This window comes from Pimephales promelas, chromosome 23 (genome assembly GCF_988280905.1).
Source record: "Pimephales promelas chromosome 23, fPimPro1.hap1.1, whole genome shotgun sequence".
NCBI lineage: Eukaryota > Metazoa > Chordata > Actinopteri > Cypriniformes > Leuciscidae > Pimephales > Pimephales promelas.
Genome location: NC_142791.1, coordinates 1,402,831 through 1,417,798, shown reverse-complemented (window position 1 = coordinate 1,417,798; position 14,968 = coordinate 1,402,831). Strand labels below are relative to the sequence as shown.

The 14,968-nt window shown below is 37.9% G+C and overlaps 1 protein-coding gene across 6 annotated transcripts; it reads left to right on the top strand.

Moving 5' to 3' along the window:
• Positions 1 to 1,551: 1,551 nt before the first annotated feature.
• cuedc1a (CUE domain containing 1a) lies at positions 1,552 to 13,804 on the top strand. 6 transcript variants are annotated; one of them, XM_089126278.1, is made up of 11 exons: positions 1,552 to 1,687; positions 5,180 to 5,351; positions 6,349 to 6,913; positions 6,995 to 7,125; positions 8,078 to 8,201; positions 8,759 to 8,990; positions 10,374 to 10,439; positions 12,013 to 12,102; positions 12,187 to 12,331; positions 12,513 to 12,571; positions 12,651 to 12,727. In XM_089126278.1, exons 3-11 carry the CDS (start codon positions 6,605 to 6,607, stop codon positions 12,725 to 12,727), a joined length of 1,233 nt encoding a protein of 410 aa, XP_088982404.1. In that variant the 5' UTR covers positions 1,552 to 1,687; positions 5,180 to 5,351; positions 6,349 to 6,604. The 6 variants fall into 6 exon arrangements, with proteins under 6 accessions (XP_088982404.1, XP_039531652.2, XP_088982403.1 ...); XM_039675716.2 differs by lacking the exon at positions 1,552 to 1,687 and adding an exon at positions 13,127 to 13,804 and having other exon boundaries at positions 5,025 to 5,351; positions 12,651 to 12,723; XM_039675718.2 differs by lacking the exon at positions 1,552 to 1,687 and having other exon boundaries at positions 5,023 to 5,347.
• Positions 13,805 to 14,968: the final 1,164 nt, after the last annotated feature.

The following is a 14,968-nucleotide window of genomic DNA, read 5'->3' as shown; positions in this document are numbered from 1 at the left end:
AAATCTAAAATCTCTGTAAAGGTACGAGGAGTTCTGACTTCTGAGTTCAGCCAATGGGAAGGCAGAAGACCAGCAGTCACTCTCGGCTCAGGCAGTGGGCCAGATATTTGGCTGAACACTTGATAATGTGTCAATTCAACATTTTCAACAAGCAAGCATTGCACATCACACACAGGAAAGAGTTTTCTCAATCCATGATCTTCACCACAAAAAAAAAAAATCGTTCATCTCTAATTCATGGCTCTCCATCTGGCCCTGTTGAAATGCCCCCTCCCCCCACACTAGTTCCTTAATCTTACATGCTGGCTTTTTTTCTTCGCGGAATCTCAAATTGGTCGTTAGGACTCATTTCCATGTGCATTGGCTCTATTGGTGCGCGTTCACGGCCTCACTCTTGCCGCATCATTTGATCAGGCGTGACGCGCCCCTGGGATCCCAATACAATCAGCCCTGGGTTTAATCTCGTGTCCATGAGCAGGTGCTTCGGGTTCAAGGTCTTTTGTTTCACCCCTCACTGTCGCCTCACAACGGGGATAAAAGACAATGAGACCCATTGAAAGAACAATTGCGCTTTTTCTCGGGGCGCCGCTGTTCACCATCTGCCCGTGTCTGTAAGTACAGGCAGCTGTATTAGTGTTTGAAGAGCATTTCTTCTCGTTCATTCATATTCATGAAAACATCTCATTTGGATGTTTCAGCAACATTCAGCACCTATATAAGTCAATAAGACTGGGGTTTTGTGTGTAAACATTTGGAAATTGCCGCGTTCGTCATAAAATAGCCAATAAACACGTTCCTTGGTGTCTGTAATCGTTAGATAACGACTTATTAATTGGTGGAAAAACTTCTAATATATATATATATATATATATATATATATATACATTGTGATAAATGAAAGCTATCAAATATTATTTATATCTAAAGATATATGTGTGTGTATGTGTATATATATATATGTGTGTGTGTGTGTGTGTGTGTGTGTGTTTAAAAGAAATATAGGCTATTTAATAATATTAAAATATAATTTATTCATATTACTCCAGTCAGCGTCACATGATCCTTCAGAAATCAATCTAAGCTACTGATTTGCTTCTCAAGAATCGTTTCTTATTATAATTTATAATGTTGAAAACAGTTGTGCTATCTGTATTCTAATAATATCAAAATGCTAATATTTTTGTGAGAACCTGATATTATTCTTTAATGAACAGAACGTTCATAAAATAGCACTTTTATGTTTAATTTATCCTTGCTGAAAAACGTAGATATTAATTAATTTTTTTCTAAAAAATCTTTAATATATATATATATATATATATATATATATATATATATATATATAGAGAGAGAGAGAGAGAGAGAGAGAGAGAGAGAGAGAGAGAGAGAGATTTAGTGTTAATATTTAAGAAATCGAGCAGCATAATTTAAGTATTAATATAATATTTGTAACAAACTCAACAGTGGATTTCACCTTTGGTAATGCTGAGTTGCTTTACTCACCTGTATCCACTAAATGCTCTTGAGCGCGGTGAGAGGAGGATAATCTGCCCACAGCTCAAGCGCTCAAGAGCCGATAAAGAGCCGCCATCTGACGCTCTGGGAACGACACCGTCTGCCGTTATCGGTATCGAACATGGAGGAATGGAGCGTCGAGTAATGTGACCAGAGACTATCGCTTCTGCTGGTAAGATCTCATCCTCATTCTGTACCACTCGTGTCTCTGCCTGATGATTTGATTATGCCTTTATTTAGATACATTTACTTCTGAAGCGCTGTTCAGTTGAATTTCTATTCAGGCAGCGGCAGGGGCAGGCCTCAAGCATGAATCTGCCCTACGGTTATGTTCTAATAATAACACCATAGTGCAGCAGGTCTCTTAAATCACGGTGCTGTTATGTTAATACATTACAGTATGATGTGATGAAGTTTGTGAAAACTCACCTGTGTCTCTGGTCCACTTATGTCTAGATGTAGGCTAGCTAACAATTGAAATCATACAGGGGCAGAATTTTGATCTTTCAAAATGTTATTCAAAAATTTTTTTTGATTATATGATGATGAAGCATTTAGCCCTCCAACATTGTGTGTTTTTGTTTACTAAAAGCTAATCCCTACCCATAATTTATCCCTAAAATTAGAGGAAAGTGATAGGTGGAGATAGAAGCATCTAACACTTGTTGTTGTTGTGATAAACTTGACTTCCCTCATTAAAAACTATTCCTCAAATCGGAATAGTTGATTGGAATGCTGTTCCTGGATCAACAACAATTTTACGTGGTGAAATCACGTTAGGTTAATACCAATAGTTACATACAATATGTGATACGCTGACATTTTCCACAGTAATATCGCTTATGGTGTCATAGCTGATAGCAGACTGATGTTTGGCCTCCCAAAGGATTCTGGGAAGGGATCCGTTTACTTCCAAATGTCTGACCATATGCCTTTTTAGTCATGATTTAGTCTCATTAAATTAGGGCTTAGTTTATAAACTCGGCTGTTTTTATTTGAGGTGACGTGCATCGTGATTGCTTCTAAATGACATTGTTAAAGTGGACTTTCAAATCACCTCTCCTCTGCACTATTCCTGTCCTCTCTTCTGCTCTTTTCTCCTTCTCATGGACCGTGTCAAAGCCCTGCTCGTGCTTTTGGTTCAGTGCACACTATGCAAATGTTCCCCTTTTCTTTGGGCTAAACTTTGCAAAAGCCCTCTTCTATTAATATTTGGAGGAAATGCATGCATCTGTGCAATAAAATCTGCAATAGATTAATGTTGCATTCAGTTCCAATAAAATTAATTCAAACAAATTGTGTTAGCGACTGCTAGAATTGAGGCCAATGAGGTTTGGGCCAATTAGGGCTAATGATAGCATAGGTGCCAGTGAACATGCTGCTACTTTTACACACAGACAGCAGGAGTGTGTTCTGACATAAGCACTAACCCTCAGACGAATCCTGTGGTGATAACAGCTCTTCTTGTCAGACACCACAATCTGTCCGCTTGGATTTCTCTCCTCTTGGATGCTGAATCAGCCAGAAGAGCATCAGAATTTGGCATAACACATGTAAGGGAGATCATTTTGGCAGGGACGACTTTGTAAATTTCATTGAAACTTTGTTTGTAGCTTGTTATTAAAGACAGGGCCAGCTTCACAGTTATGTCCTCTGCCAAAAGGACGGTTCGTTCATCCTTTAATGGAGTACTTCATCCAAAAATGAAAAATCTGATATTGTTTTTTTTTTCACACTCATGTTGAACATGTGTGACAGATTTTCTTTCATAAATAAAAAATGTGACATGTTGAATAATTAATTTTTTTTTATTGGAACAGAGACTTTCAAGCTTCAAAAGCACCACAAAATTATTATAAAAGTCTTCCCAAGTCTTATGAATAATAATTTTTTTTTAGTCAAATTGGTGGGTCAGATTCATTATGATTGAAAATGACCTACTTCCCACTTCTGAAGTTGTGATTTACGAGCTCATCGCATTCAAGAACAGTAATCATGGAGGACACCAGGTTTATTATTTCCTATTTATTAGGAAAATCTTATTAAAGGCAAAATTCTTTTTCATTGACAACCGTAAATATTCCCCGGATACTATAGTATATCTAAATCATCAGTTTGCTGACAAGTCTGGAATTTCTGTCAAATACAGGCTATTTTATATTACAGGCTATAAATGAACAAATCTTTTTCCAAGTCATTTGGTTCATTCAACGAACGAAATGAACAAATTGACTCAGAAAAAGATTCGTTCATTTTGATGAACGAGTTCGAACAGGAGAGTCACGATCGTGCATCACAGAACAGAGCAAGGCGAGCATTTGAGCTTATAAAACTTAAACTTTATTATTTATTTATTAAATGAGCGATCGTTTCACTTGATAAGACCCTTATTCATCGTCTGGAATCGTTTAAAGCCCTTTGAACAGTTTGCAGTTTGCACTGAAACTCTCTTTTGGACCTTGAACCGTTTGGTTCCCATTGAAGTCCATTATATGGAGACCTTAATGGAAACCTTAATTTCTTTTCGACTGAAAAAAGAAAGACATGGACATCTTGGATGACATGGGGGTGAGTAAATTATCAGCAAAAAATATCGTTTTTTGTGTTAACACCCAAGCAATTTTTGCTGACGATGAGCCGAGTGAACATGCAAATTCATTCCCTGACAGTAGATGGCGCTTAATGTCTTCCGGCAGTGTAGACGGTGGCGTATACCTTCTTCGCCGTTACGTATGTGTTCTCGGTAAGACCGTTTTGTGTTTGACCGCCCCCTAGTTGTGTTTTACTGTAACTTCAGAAGCAAAAGCAGCAATCTCATTGGTCGGATATTTTTTGACGCGGCGTGTCTAAGCAAAAAAAAAACGAACCCGAGGCGTTTTTTTTTTTTTTTTTTAATGACGCTTTTTGCGTCGGTGTGCACACTCACATTTGCGCCCTTTTTTTAGTCACGAAGCGTTAAACGTTGGCTTGTGAAATTCGTCCCAGTGTGAACAGGCACAACCATAACCGCAAATTTAAACACACTACTAACACAACTCATCCAGGCCCCGCCGCTTTTTTCTGACGTGTACGTTCCCGGAATAAGACTCTAATCGAGGCGTTACACACTAAACAAAGTTGAAAATGTAAAAAAGCATAATAGGTCCTCTGTGAATGACGACTTGACCCCATGTTTGACCTTTATCTGATTCAATTCAGTTTCAGTTGATTGATTTTGTATCTAACTGCAAGACTGATTGATGCGTTCGGCCATTTTGAGCATTCTGAGCTTCTTTAACAAATCACTTACTCTGAGATGATTGATAGTCGTGAGAGTTGCCATGGATACCAAGCAGGCTCTGATCATGTCGACGGCCGTAATTTTAAATAGCAAGCGTTCGTGTCTTGTTATAGAAAGATGATTGCCCCCATTATCATGACACATCTGCCGTGCTGAGATCTGTTTCACTGTTATCAATCAGATCCGGCATTCCTCCAGCTCTAATCCGTCTCAGTGGGTCACGCAGACCCCTGTTTAACTATGGATGACGTCAGCCCGCTGCTGTATGTTATTCACAAGGGCACAGCCTCCCTTCTTCAGAGACACATCACTAAGCTGCTACTGTTCCTGCGCTCGCTGTGCCAGAGTCTGAGGCTATATTTAGCGCTGCCGGTTTGGTTTTAGGTGCAGATTAATGTGGAGAGATGAAAATGGGAGCGAGGGATATCCGAACCTCTCCGATGATGGATTTTATGGAGGAGCCCGCAGCCTGTGATGGAAGCTAAAGGTTTATCTCGCTGGCTGGTGGATCTTTTGGTGTGAGCCTGCATCTCCTCTGCAGACAGACAGACAGTAGGTAGGAAATAGATGCATATTCGGGCATGTGAAGCACACCGCACATATATATGATGATGTATGTCTGGCCATGCATTGAGAGAGGGCAAAATGTGCCCTTTAAGAGTTTAAAACCTATCATGTCTTTTTTGGAAGCCTTGTTTGTTAATGATCCTGATCCATTTAATGCCCAATGGGAACCGTGTATATGTGTGCTGAATGCTGCTCATGCGTGTGCACACTGTATTTGTGTGATCTAAAATAATACATTTTCTTACACTAATTAAAATATTTCAGAATCAGCCATATGAATTTTAAGACGATATTTCAAGTGTTGAATGTTTGTCAATCCCTCTTGCACTGTGATTTTAAAACCATTAAACACTGTAGAATCTATAAAAAGGTCAAATATATGTACATGTAGGAAATTCTGTGTTGCTTTTGTTAACTAAAACTATTAAACAATGTGTTGAATTGAAATAAAGCTTAAAGAAAATGGGAAACGAAGAATGAAAATGTTCTGAAATGACTAAAATGAAACTCAATTGATGAAAAAATGAAAATATAAAAATAAAACCCCATTTTTACCCGTCACCCCCCTTTTTGATAATTGACATTAATATGCACTATACAAACTTAAATAATATATACACCAAGTTTGGCAATCAGCAGATTATTACTGAAGTGAACGCACTTCAAAAAATTAAAGTATGAAAAAGTTATGGAAGTTATGATTTACTGTAAATCAAATATAATTTATTAATATATATATTTTTTTAATATTTTACAAAATATTTTTACTATAAAATGAAAGCTATACATCTAACCAAGCTGTGTTCCAAATTGAAATAGCAATAAATATTTCTAAAATAACCGCTCACTATTTATAATAATCTAGTGAAAACAAAAATATTGATAAAATGATGTTCAGTTACAGTATATAAACTATCCCTTGTGCATTTATATAAATAAATCTTAATGCGAATAAAAATATGAGTGGTTAACATTTTGCTGTTCAGGAGTGGGCCGCTGTTCGTCCTTTGACTTGAGGGGGACTGAGAGAGTGAGAGCAAGGCATTCTGGGAAGCCCAGCCAGTCCTGGATGTGGTTGAGTGTCAGCTATCAGCCGCCGAAGACCAGTTTCTCCAATGGTGCTCCTCTATATACTGAAGCTCACCTCCAGGGGCATCATGAGTGGATAAGGGGCGTGGCTGGAGGCGGTGCATAGCTCAAGGGGTGGAGCCACTGCAGTGGATGGGAAGGGAGGTTCTGTAAATGATGACCAGCCTTTTCCGGCGGAGTAACGCGAACCGTAACCATGGCAGCGGCACACGAGGAGGCGACGCTGCCTCGGGAGAGCTCAACAACAGGAGGCCTCCACGTCAGGTCCGGCGTCTGGAGTTCAGCCAGGCTATGGATGACTTTAAGACCATGTTCCCCAGCATGGAGCATGAGGTTATCGAGTGTGTCTTGAGGGCTAACCAAGGTGCCGTGGACTCCACCATTGACCAGCTCCTGCAGATGAGCCTGGATAGCCAAGCCACGGACGACAGCTCGGATTCTGAGGACAGCATTCCTCCAGAGGTTGGTCTAGAAACTTGATCTGTTTGGCATTTTTCGATCTTGATGCACAAAAGAATCTTTCCTTCCATTCCTAACCTGCAGATCCTGGGGAGAACGCTGGAGCCGGACAGCTCAGATGAGGAGCCTCCACCCGTCTACGCTCCGCCCTCCTATGACATGCACATCTATGACCGAAAACATCCCGCAGATGTTCCATCCACACCTCCACCAAGGCAAGAACAGCAAATTACTACTAATAAGAGTTTAATAGACTTTAACCCTAAAACCGTATTCTGGACAAATGTGGGCAAAATAGTTTTAATTTATTTTTTAAAAAGCGGTACAAGACTTGGCTACTTTTCCTAAGTTTGCCTCCTGAACACACACCATTTTTTTGACTCAATTCTACAATTTTAAAAACTCCTTAATCTTGTATTTGGGTCAAAAATGGGCACCCATAGAAATGAATGGGGAAAAACTGTAATTTAGAGCATTCTAAAATAAGCCAAAATAAGACACCAGGTGACAGCAAAGTCACTTCATCTTTAGGTTTTAGCTCTAAGAACTTATTGGAATGATATTTTAATGTAGTTAAAAAAATAAAACATAAAAATAAGCATAATTTACATAGAAAATATGGTACTTTTTGAAGTAAATAAATTCAAAAATACCCCCAAAATAAAATAAAACACCATAAATGGATAGACAAAACTTTATCGAAGACAGTGATATAACATTAGGATCACACCTGAGTCCTCTGTGCCCACATTTGTCCACAATTACAGGATTAAGGGCTATAAAGTGAATACGGTTTGAGGGCTACTCTGTGAGAGATGTTGTGTGTGTGTTCACTTTGTCGCTTATGTTGGTTTTGCTGATCTACCATTTAAGCCTTTCTTCTTCTTCTGAGTCCAAATTTCTAAAATAAATTTTGTGCACACGACTAATGCGACTGTTAGACCAATCACATGACATTTTTTTGTACACATCAAGGGATTTATTTGGTAAATGTGTTTCCAGTTGTAATTTATGTGCTGTAATATTATATCTTCTTATTTGCACTCACAAGCACAAGGTGTGTTTAAATCACAAGCTGAGGACCCCATCAGGCCTTTCTAATTTCAGGTGTGTGTTTCAGAAGAATTTGCTTTTTTTCTATTTATTTTGTCCTCATCATTTTTCCAGGTTTGATGATTACCCACCCAGGAATCAGCAGGTCGGAAGATACAGGAACTGGAATCCACCGTTACTAGGCAACCTCCCCGATGACTTCCTGCGGATTCTGCCTCAGCAGTCAGAGACTATTCAGGTAGATTTACAAATGACTCGCATACAAATCAAGGCTAAATATCATGCGTTTAGATCCAGATTCAAAGACAAATTCAACAACCCTCTATCCAAATTCACCAGAGTTATAGACCATTTTGCAAGATGTAAACAACACTGGTCCAGAAACACTTCCTGTTTCAGTTTGTAACGGTTTTCTTTATTTCACCTTAAAGATGTTTGTTTAACTTTTTGATTCATATTCATATGTTCTGTTGGTTGTATTTTATCCCAGCTTTTATGTAGCGTTGAAAAACTGAAACAGGAAGTGCTTCTGGACCAGTGTTGTTTACATCTTGTGAAATGGTCTATATACAGTGACAATATACAGTACCTATAATACATTTGTAGCATTTTTTCAAAAAAGTACACAAATATCATGAGTTTACAAAAACAAGCATTACATCTTGATTCTAAGACCTCCGTTAATGTCTAAATTCACTAGTTTAAGTCCAGACAAAGCAAATCAAACATCTCATGGTTGATTTTTTTTAAGCCGTTTCTGTAAAAAAATGTCTTTGGTGATTCCTCCCCCCACAGCGTTCTCAGAGCAGCTTGTCTCAGCCTTCCTCCTCCTCTTCTTCCTCCCTGTCATCCCTGACGCAGCTCTCGTCCAGCAGTGGTGCCCTGTCTGGGAGCGTTTGGTCATCTGAACAGGACAGGAAGTTGAAACAGTACTTGGACGACGAGAGAATCGCCCTTTTCCTGCAGAATCAGGAGTTCATGAAAGAGCTACAGCGTAACAGAGACTTCCTCATAGCTCTGGAGATAGGTATACACACACACACACACACATATATATTTTACAAACAACAAAATTTGAAATGCAACACTTTTGTTTTTGCCCCCATTACTCATGAGCTGAACTCAAAGATTTAAGACTTTTTCTAAGTACACAAAAGGCTTATTTCTCTCAAATATTGTTCACAAAGCTTTCGTGCGATTTTGACAGTAGCGCCTCATTGCAGTACACGAGATCCAGGGGGCGGAGTTGGATCCAGATCTAAGGGGTGGAGATAGGTAGGGTTAGGGGTGGAGTTATGGATCAGGGGCGGAGATGGATAGGATTAGGGGTGGGGTTAGTGATCAGGGGTGGAGATAGGTAGGGTTAGGGGTGGGGTTAGTGATCAGGGGTGGAGATGGGTAGGATTAGGGGTGGGGTTAGTGATCAGGGGTGGAGATGGGTAGGATTAGGGGTGGGGTTAGTGATCAGGGGTGGAGATGGGTAGGGTTAGGGGTGGGGTTAGTGATCAGGGGTGGAGATGGATAGGATTAGGGGTGGGGTTAGTGATCAGGGGTGGAGATAGGTAGGGTTAGGGGTGGAGTTATGGATCAGGGGTGGAGATGGGTGGGATTAGGGGTGGGGTTAGTGATCAGGGGTGGAGATGGGTAGGATTAGGGGTGGAGTTATGGATCAGGGGTGGAGATGGGTGGGATTAGGGGTGGGGTTATGGATCAGGGGTGGAGATGGGTGGGATTAGGGGTGGGGTTATGGATCAGGGGTGGAGATGGGTGGGATTAGGGGTGGGGTTATGGATCAGGGGTGGAGATGGGTGGGATTAGGGGTGGGGTTAGTGATTAGGGATTCCAGTTGCTATTGTGCCATTTTTCTGATATTTTTCCACCCAAAAGCTGTATTGTAACTTGGTCAGAAACATCAGAAAAAAACACATTCTCAAACACTCATTTTTCAAACATGCTTCACTTAGGATGAAATAATGTTTGGATTTCTCCATGTGAGGAAAACCTTTCATTCATAGCAAAGAATTCATAAACCAACACTGCAGTCAAGCATCTGTTTTGCAATCTTTACCATTATTTCCCTCAAAGTCTTGCGTCCTCTCAAGATTTCTTCCTCACCTTTCCTGCGTTTTGTAATGATTTATAATATGAAATTTACGCCATACAAATAAAATTAAAATACATTTAATCAAGTACTACATTATACCCAAAGATTTGCACTGTTTTCCATCCTCATATGTGTAGGCCATCGCTCCTGTCATTGTGCTAAAATGCATTTTGGGTGTGTAAACAGCTTTCATTCGTAGCACACACAGTGTGCAGTGTTGTGTTGTTCAGTCCACGGTCTCCACTCACTCTGGAGCGGCTGATGTTCACCTGCCCTCAGTGACCTCTGTTGCCTGCTGTGTTTTAGATCGTCAGAGGTGCGAGAAAACACAGTGTGGTCATTCATCCGCTTGCACAGAGAACTCCACCGAAGGTAGATTCCCTTCATCTTCATCCATCAGCCTCAGGGCGCGAGCTGCTCTGCCACACACACACCCACAGGAAGCTTCATCAGAACCTGTTTGTGCCGCCACATAAATCACAACACTCAGATAATGGCCTACATGGGTCATATTCTCCACTTTGTAGCATTTTATTTCTCTAATAATGAAGTTAGAGTTAAGGAAGGACCTATTATGCTTTTTTGCATTTTCAACTTTCTTTAGTTTGTAAAGTTACAAAGTCACTCCAAATTTAGTCACTCCTGAAATGCCTGGATTATAGAGTTGAGTTTTCATCACAATATTCCTCATTTAAGTAATTCCTGCCCAAGGCGTACGCAAAAGGGTCATGGCCTGGTTGAGTTGCATTAGCAGTGTGTTAAAACGTGCGCATGACATTTCCAAAACCCATTTGAAATGCTTGACCAATCAACACACATTAATTCAACACAGTCGACCTATCAGATCAGTTTGCAGTTATTTGGAAGGAGGGGCTTCATAGACAGTTCCCGCCCCCTTTTTTAGCAGCGCTGGTTCCAGAAGTATTTTTCCCCATTGACATTTAAAAAAAAAGTCATGTTAAAGACTTGTAAGCCATGAACCAATCCAATCAGCTAAGAGATGAAAAATTAGAAATTCTAAAAAAAAAATACAAAACGTACAAGACTGTGTCCATAACGGCTTTAGTGAGGGAAAGAACTACAATCCCATGAAGCATTGCAAACAGCATAACATAACGATGGAGAAATATAAAACTTCTCGATGGAGAAATATAAAATGTGTGTGTGTGTGTGTGTGTGTATATATATATATATTATATATTATATATTATATAAACTATATATATATATGTGTATATATGTATTAGGGCTGTCAAACAATTAATTGTGATTAATCGCATCCAAAATAATAATTCTATAATTATAATATATTTAAGAAAAAAATATTATTTATATATAAGATATTGATATTTATATATATTATAAATTATATATAAATATATAAACAGTATATACATGAACATATTTCTTAAATATACACAAGCATGTGTGTATATTTATATATAGAAAATAATTACACACAGTGCACCCACATATATTATGTAAACACAAACTTTTATTTTGGATGCGATTAATCGTTTCACAGCCCCTCTTTATATAAACAATATATTTTCCTATAATATATATTTATTATAATATAATAATATTTTACTAATATATTTTCAATATATTTTTATTGAAAAAAGTATTTCGTGAGATCGACTCGATTACGTCATTCGCCGTTGCTTCATGGGAGTGGGCGTGGCTAAAGAGATTTTTTTGTTTGTTTGGATGTTTTTTCTACTGTACTTTTTTTTTTTTGTGTGTGTTTAATGTTGTTGTTGTTTCTTTTTCTCTGTCCAGCGCTTTGATCAACTCATGGTTGTTGTAAAGCGCTATATAAAAAAAAAAATTGATTGATTGATTGATTGATTTAAAAATCAAGAAATAACTTAAAAATTCTGTCATTTACTCAACCTTCTTTACGAACAAATGTTGACATGTTCATGTCTAACTCTTGATGTAGGTGATAATTGTGGCTCGGGGTCTGAGGAGGCCTGTTCGTCTGTCTCTGATGATGCCTTATTCCTGGAGAAACTCAAGCACATGGGCAAATGTAAGAGAATGCAGACCTAAAGCGTAAAACTTATCAAATTCTTAAGCTCTCATCCCATTCTGACCACTGTATTATAACCCACAGCCACAAGGAAGAAGCTTTTTGAAATTGCGAGGTCATTCTCGGAGAAGACCAGAAGGAAGAAGTCCAAAAAGCGAGCTCTACCCAAACATCAGTCATATCCTCATACGTCCAGCCCAGACAGTCGCTGCGTGAAGTTAGCATCTATGTATGTTGTGTAAAGGCAGAGTTTCTGGATTTTTCTTAGTCTAGCTATTAGCTTCATGCTAACGTGTGTGTCTAAATATGATTTAGACATTAAACGTGCTAGTTTTCAAATTAATCTTAGCATTAGCTATATGTCATTGTTATTAAACGTGTAGTGTGTTTGTTCCTTGACTTGCTCTCAGTCTGGGCTCTGCAAACTCCACCATCAATCTCCTGGATGAAATAGAGGCGCCGCTCTTGGGTAAATATTCTCTTTATCTCAATGTAGTGGCGCTGCATAATATTTGTAAAGTGAGTATGTGTATGACTGTGTTTGAAAGATGAGGACAACAACCAACTCAAGAGGCTTTCAGGAAGAGAGGAAAGGGAGGAATCAAAGGAAGTGATGTCATGGTAAGTGCACACGTACAGCCTAAACATCATCAAAGATTTAGATAATTGGTATTAAATGTATTTACGTCGTATATAATAAGATGTAAAATATATTTATGTCCACCTTACAGCTGTATAATAAAATGTTTTATTCCTTTACCCCTTTTGAAATTCTCAGAAAGTGACACATTTTGATTATCACTACACAATATAAACAATAATCTAATCTTTCCAGAGGCGAAGTATCCCTTTAAAAGTTTAATTTAAGACATATGTTGTGCAATTTCAATTACTTTTGTTCATTGCAAAGAGCTGAATCTCTGTACATTTTGCAAATAAACCTGATTTGCAATTGGGTTTGAATTATTTCGATTACAACGGTGTATATGTATTAATTGACATGTTTTTGTATGATCTTTTACAGATGGATAATGGGCGGAGCAGCCAATTTTCTCTGCATTTAAAAGCTAAAGCATCATGAAGATCAAGATTTTACTCATTAGTTTCCTGCAATGCTTAATTAAACCTGAGCCATGAAATCATCGTAGTTCTTTTGTTTGTAATATTCTGCTTCAACAGTTTGTGACCGGCATGCGGTGTAGCAGATCAGAACATGTTGTGCTGGGACTCGGGAGTCAGAACATCCACAAGCACAAAAACCCCATTAGTCAGCTTGATAAGAAAATCTGTGTTTATCTCAGGAGAATTGAAATGGCATGGAGCCCATGCCATGTTATAGAGATAATCCTCTTTCCATTTCTCATGATCTTATTTGATAGATAAGATATTACTTTGATAACTGGGTGATTGATTAAAAATTAGTTCTCAGATTTAGTTGCAATGTTGATATGTTTTCAACCCGCTCACTATCTAAAATCATGCTTCAAGACTTCATTTCACCATTCATTCCTGAAATGAACATTCATGATTTTATTCTTAGTGTGTGAAGTAAAATCTGGTTGTGGGATTGTGGGATAGTAAATATTAAAAACTAAATTGTAATAATTTTCATAAGTTTAGGGCTGTTAGCTCACTGTAAATTGCTATTGATTTTCAAATAATCATTATGTTTGTTATTAAATAAATTACATTATGAAATCAACACGTCCATTTTTGTTTTTATTATTAAACATTAAAAGTTTCAGCTTAAGCTTTTTAATATGCACAATTTTACTTTCAAATATTTAGGATGTAAAATAGTTTTATTTTAAAACATTTATTTAGTTTGTTACGGCTGAATTTGATTTCCTGTAAGAACCGGTAGGGGACGCCAAAACACTTCTTTAACCCAATGTTTAAAAACATTAGAGGTGGTTGATTATGATTTCACATTTAGTTAGTGTGTAATGTTGCTGTTTGAGCATAAAAACAACATCTGTAAAGGGAGATATTTTCTTTTAAAGAAATCACTTTTTAAGGACTACAAAAACGGCTGGTACTACGTGACATTCCTACCAGTGACGTCACTAACCCTTAAATTTACATAAACCCGCCTCCGGGAACCATATTGACGGAATATGATAATCAATGACTAAGATAACTACAGATAAGCAACATAAATTCATCAATAACCATTCAGAAATGTTGTCACTTCTTCTTGAGTCTCTCCATCCTTGTCTGACTCCGTCTTTGATAAAAGACTAAAAGTTTTTGAAATGTTGAGTGTGAAGCTGCAAACACACAAGAGCTCTTGAAGCTCCGCCCTCTGTGTCGGGAGCAGCAGCTCATTTGCATTTAAAGGGACACAAGAACAGTGCGTTTTTGCTCACCCTCAAAACTCAAAAGTAACCATTTTAACATGCTAAAAATATATCTGTGGGGTATTTTGAGCTAAAACTTCACATACATCCTCTGGGGACATCAAATACTTATTTTACATCATTACTAAAACTGTCTTGAATAATAAATATTTATCTAGCAAGGCTATTTAATAGCTTCCTACATTATAACTTTGAGGAAGGATATGATTTAAAGGGATAGTTAACTTAAAAATTAAAATTCTATCAGTTACAAGTTGTTCCAAACCTGTATGTTCTGTTGAACACAAAAGAAGACACAGATGTAAAAATCAACAAACTACAGTAAATGTATTTACATATGCATAGATTAAATATAAGCCTAAAGTTGTTGATAGAAATGTATGCAGCTAATTTAGTTTAAATTGATGTTGGTATTCAGGTGAACTCGGTGCAACACTTTCTTTTTATTGCACCATCTATTTGACCTAGATCATATTGTAGCCTATTATGATTATGACAGACAAGCT

Coding starts and splice junctions, on each gene's coding strand:
- cuedc1a (XM_089126278.1), top strand. CDS start 6,605: ATGATGACCAGCCTTTTCCGGCGGAGTAACGCGAACCGTAACCATGGC. Junction 8,202..8,758: donor AGCAGTCAGAGACTATTCAG/GTAGATTTACAA, acceptor CTCCCCCCACAG/CGTTCTCAGAGCAGCTTGTC. Junction 12,103..12,186: donor ACTCAAGCACATGGGCAAAT/GTAAGAGAATGC, acceptor TATAACCCACAG/CCACAAGGAAGAAGCTTTTT.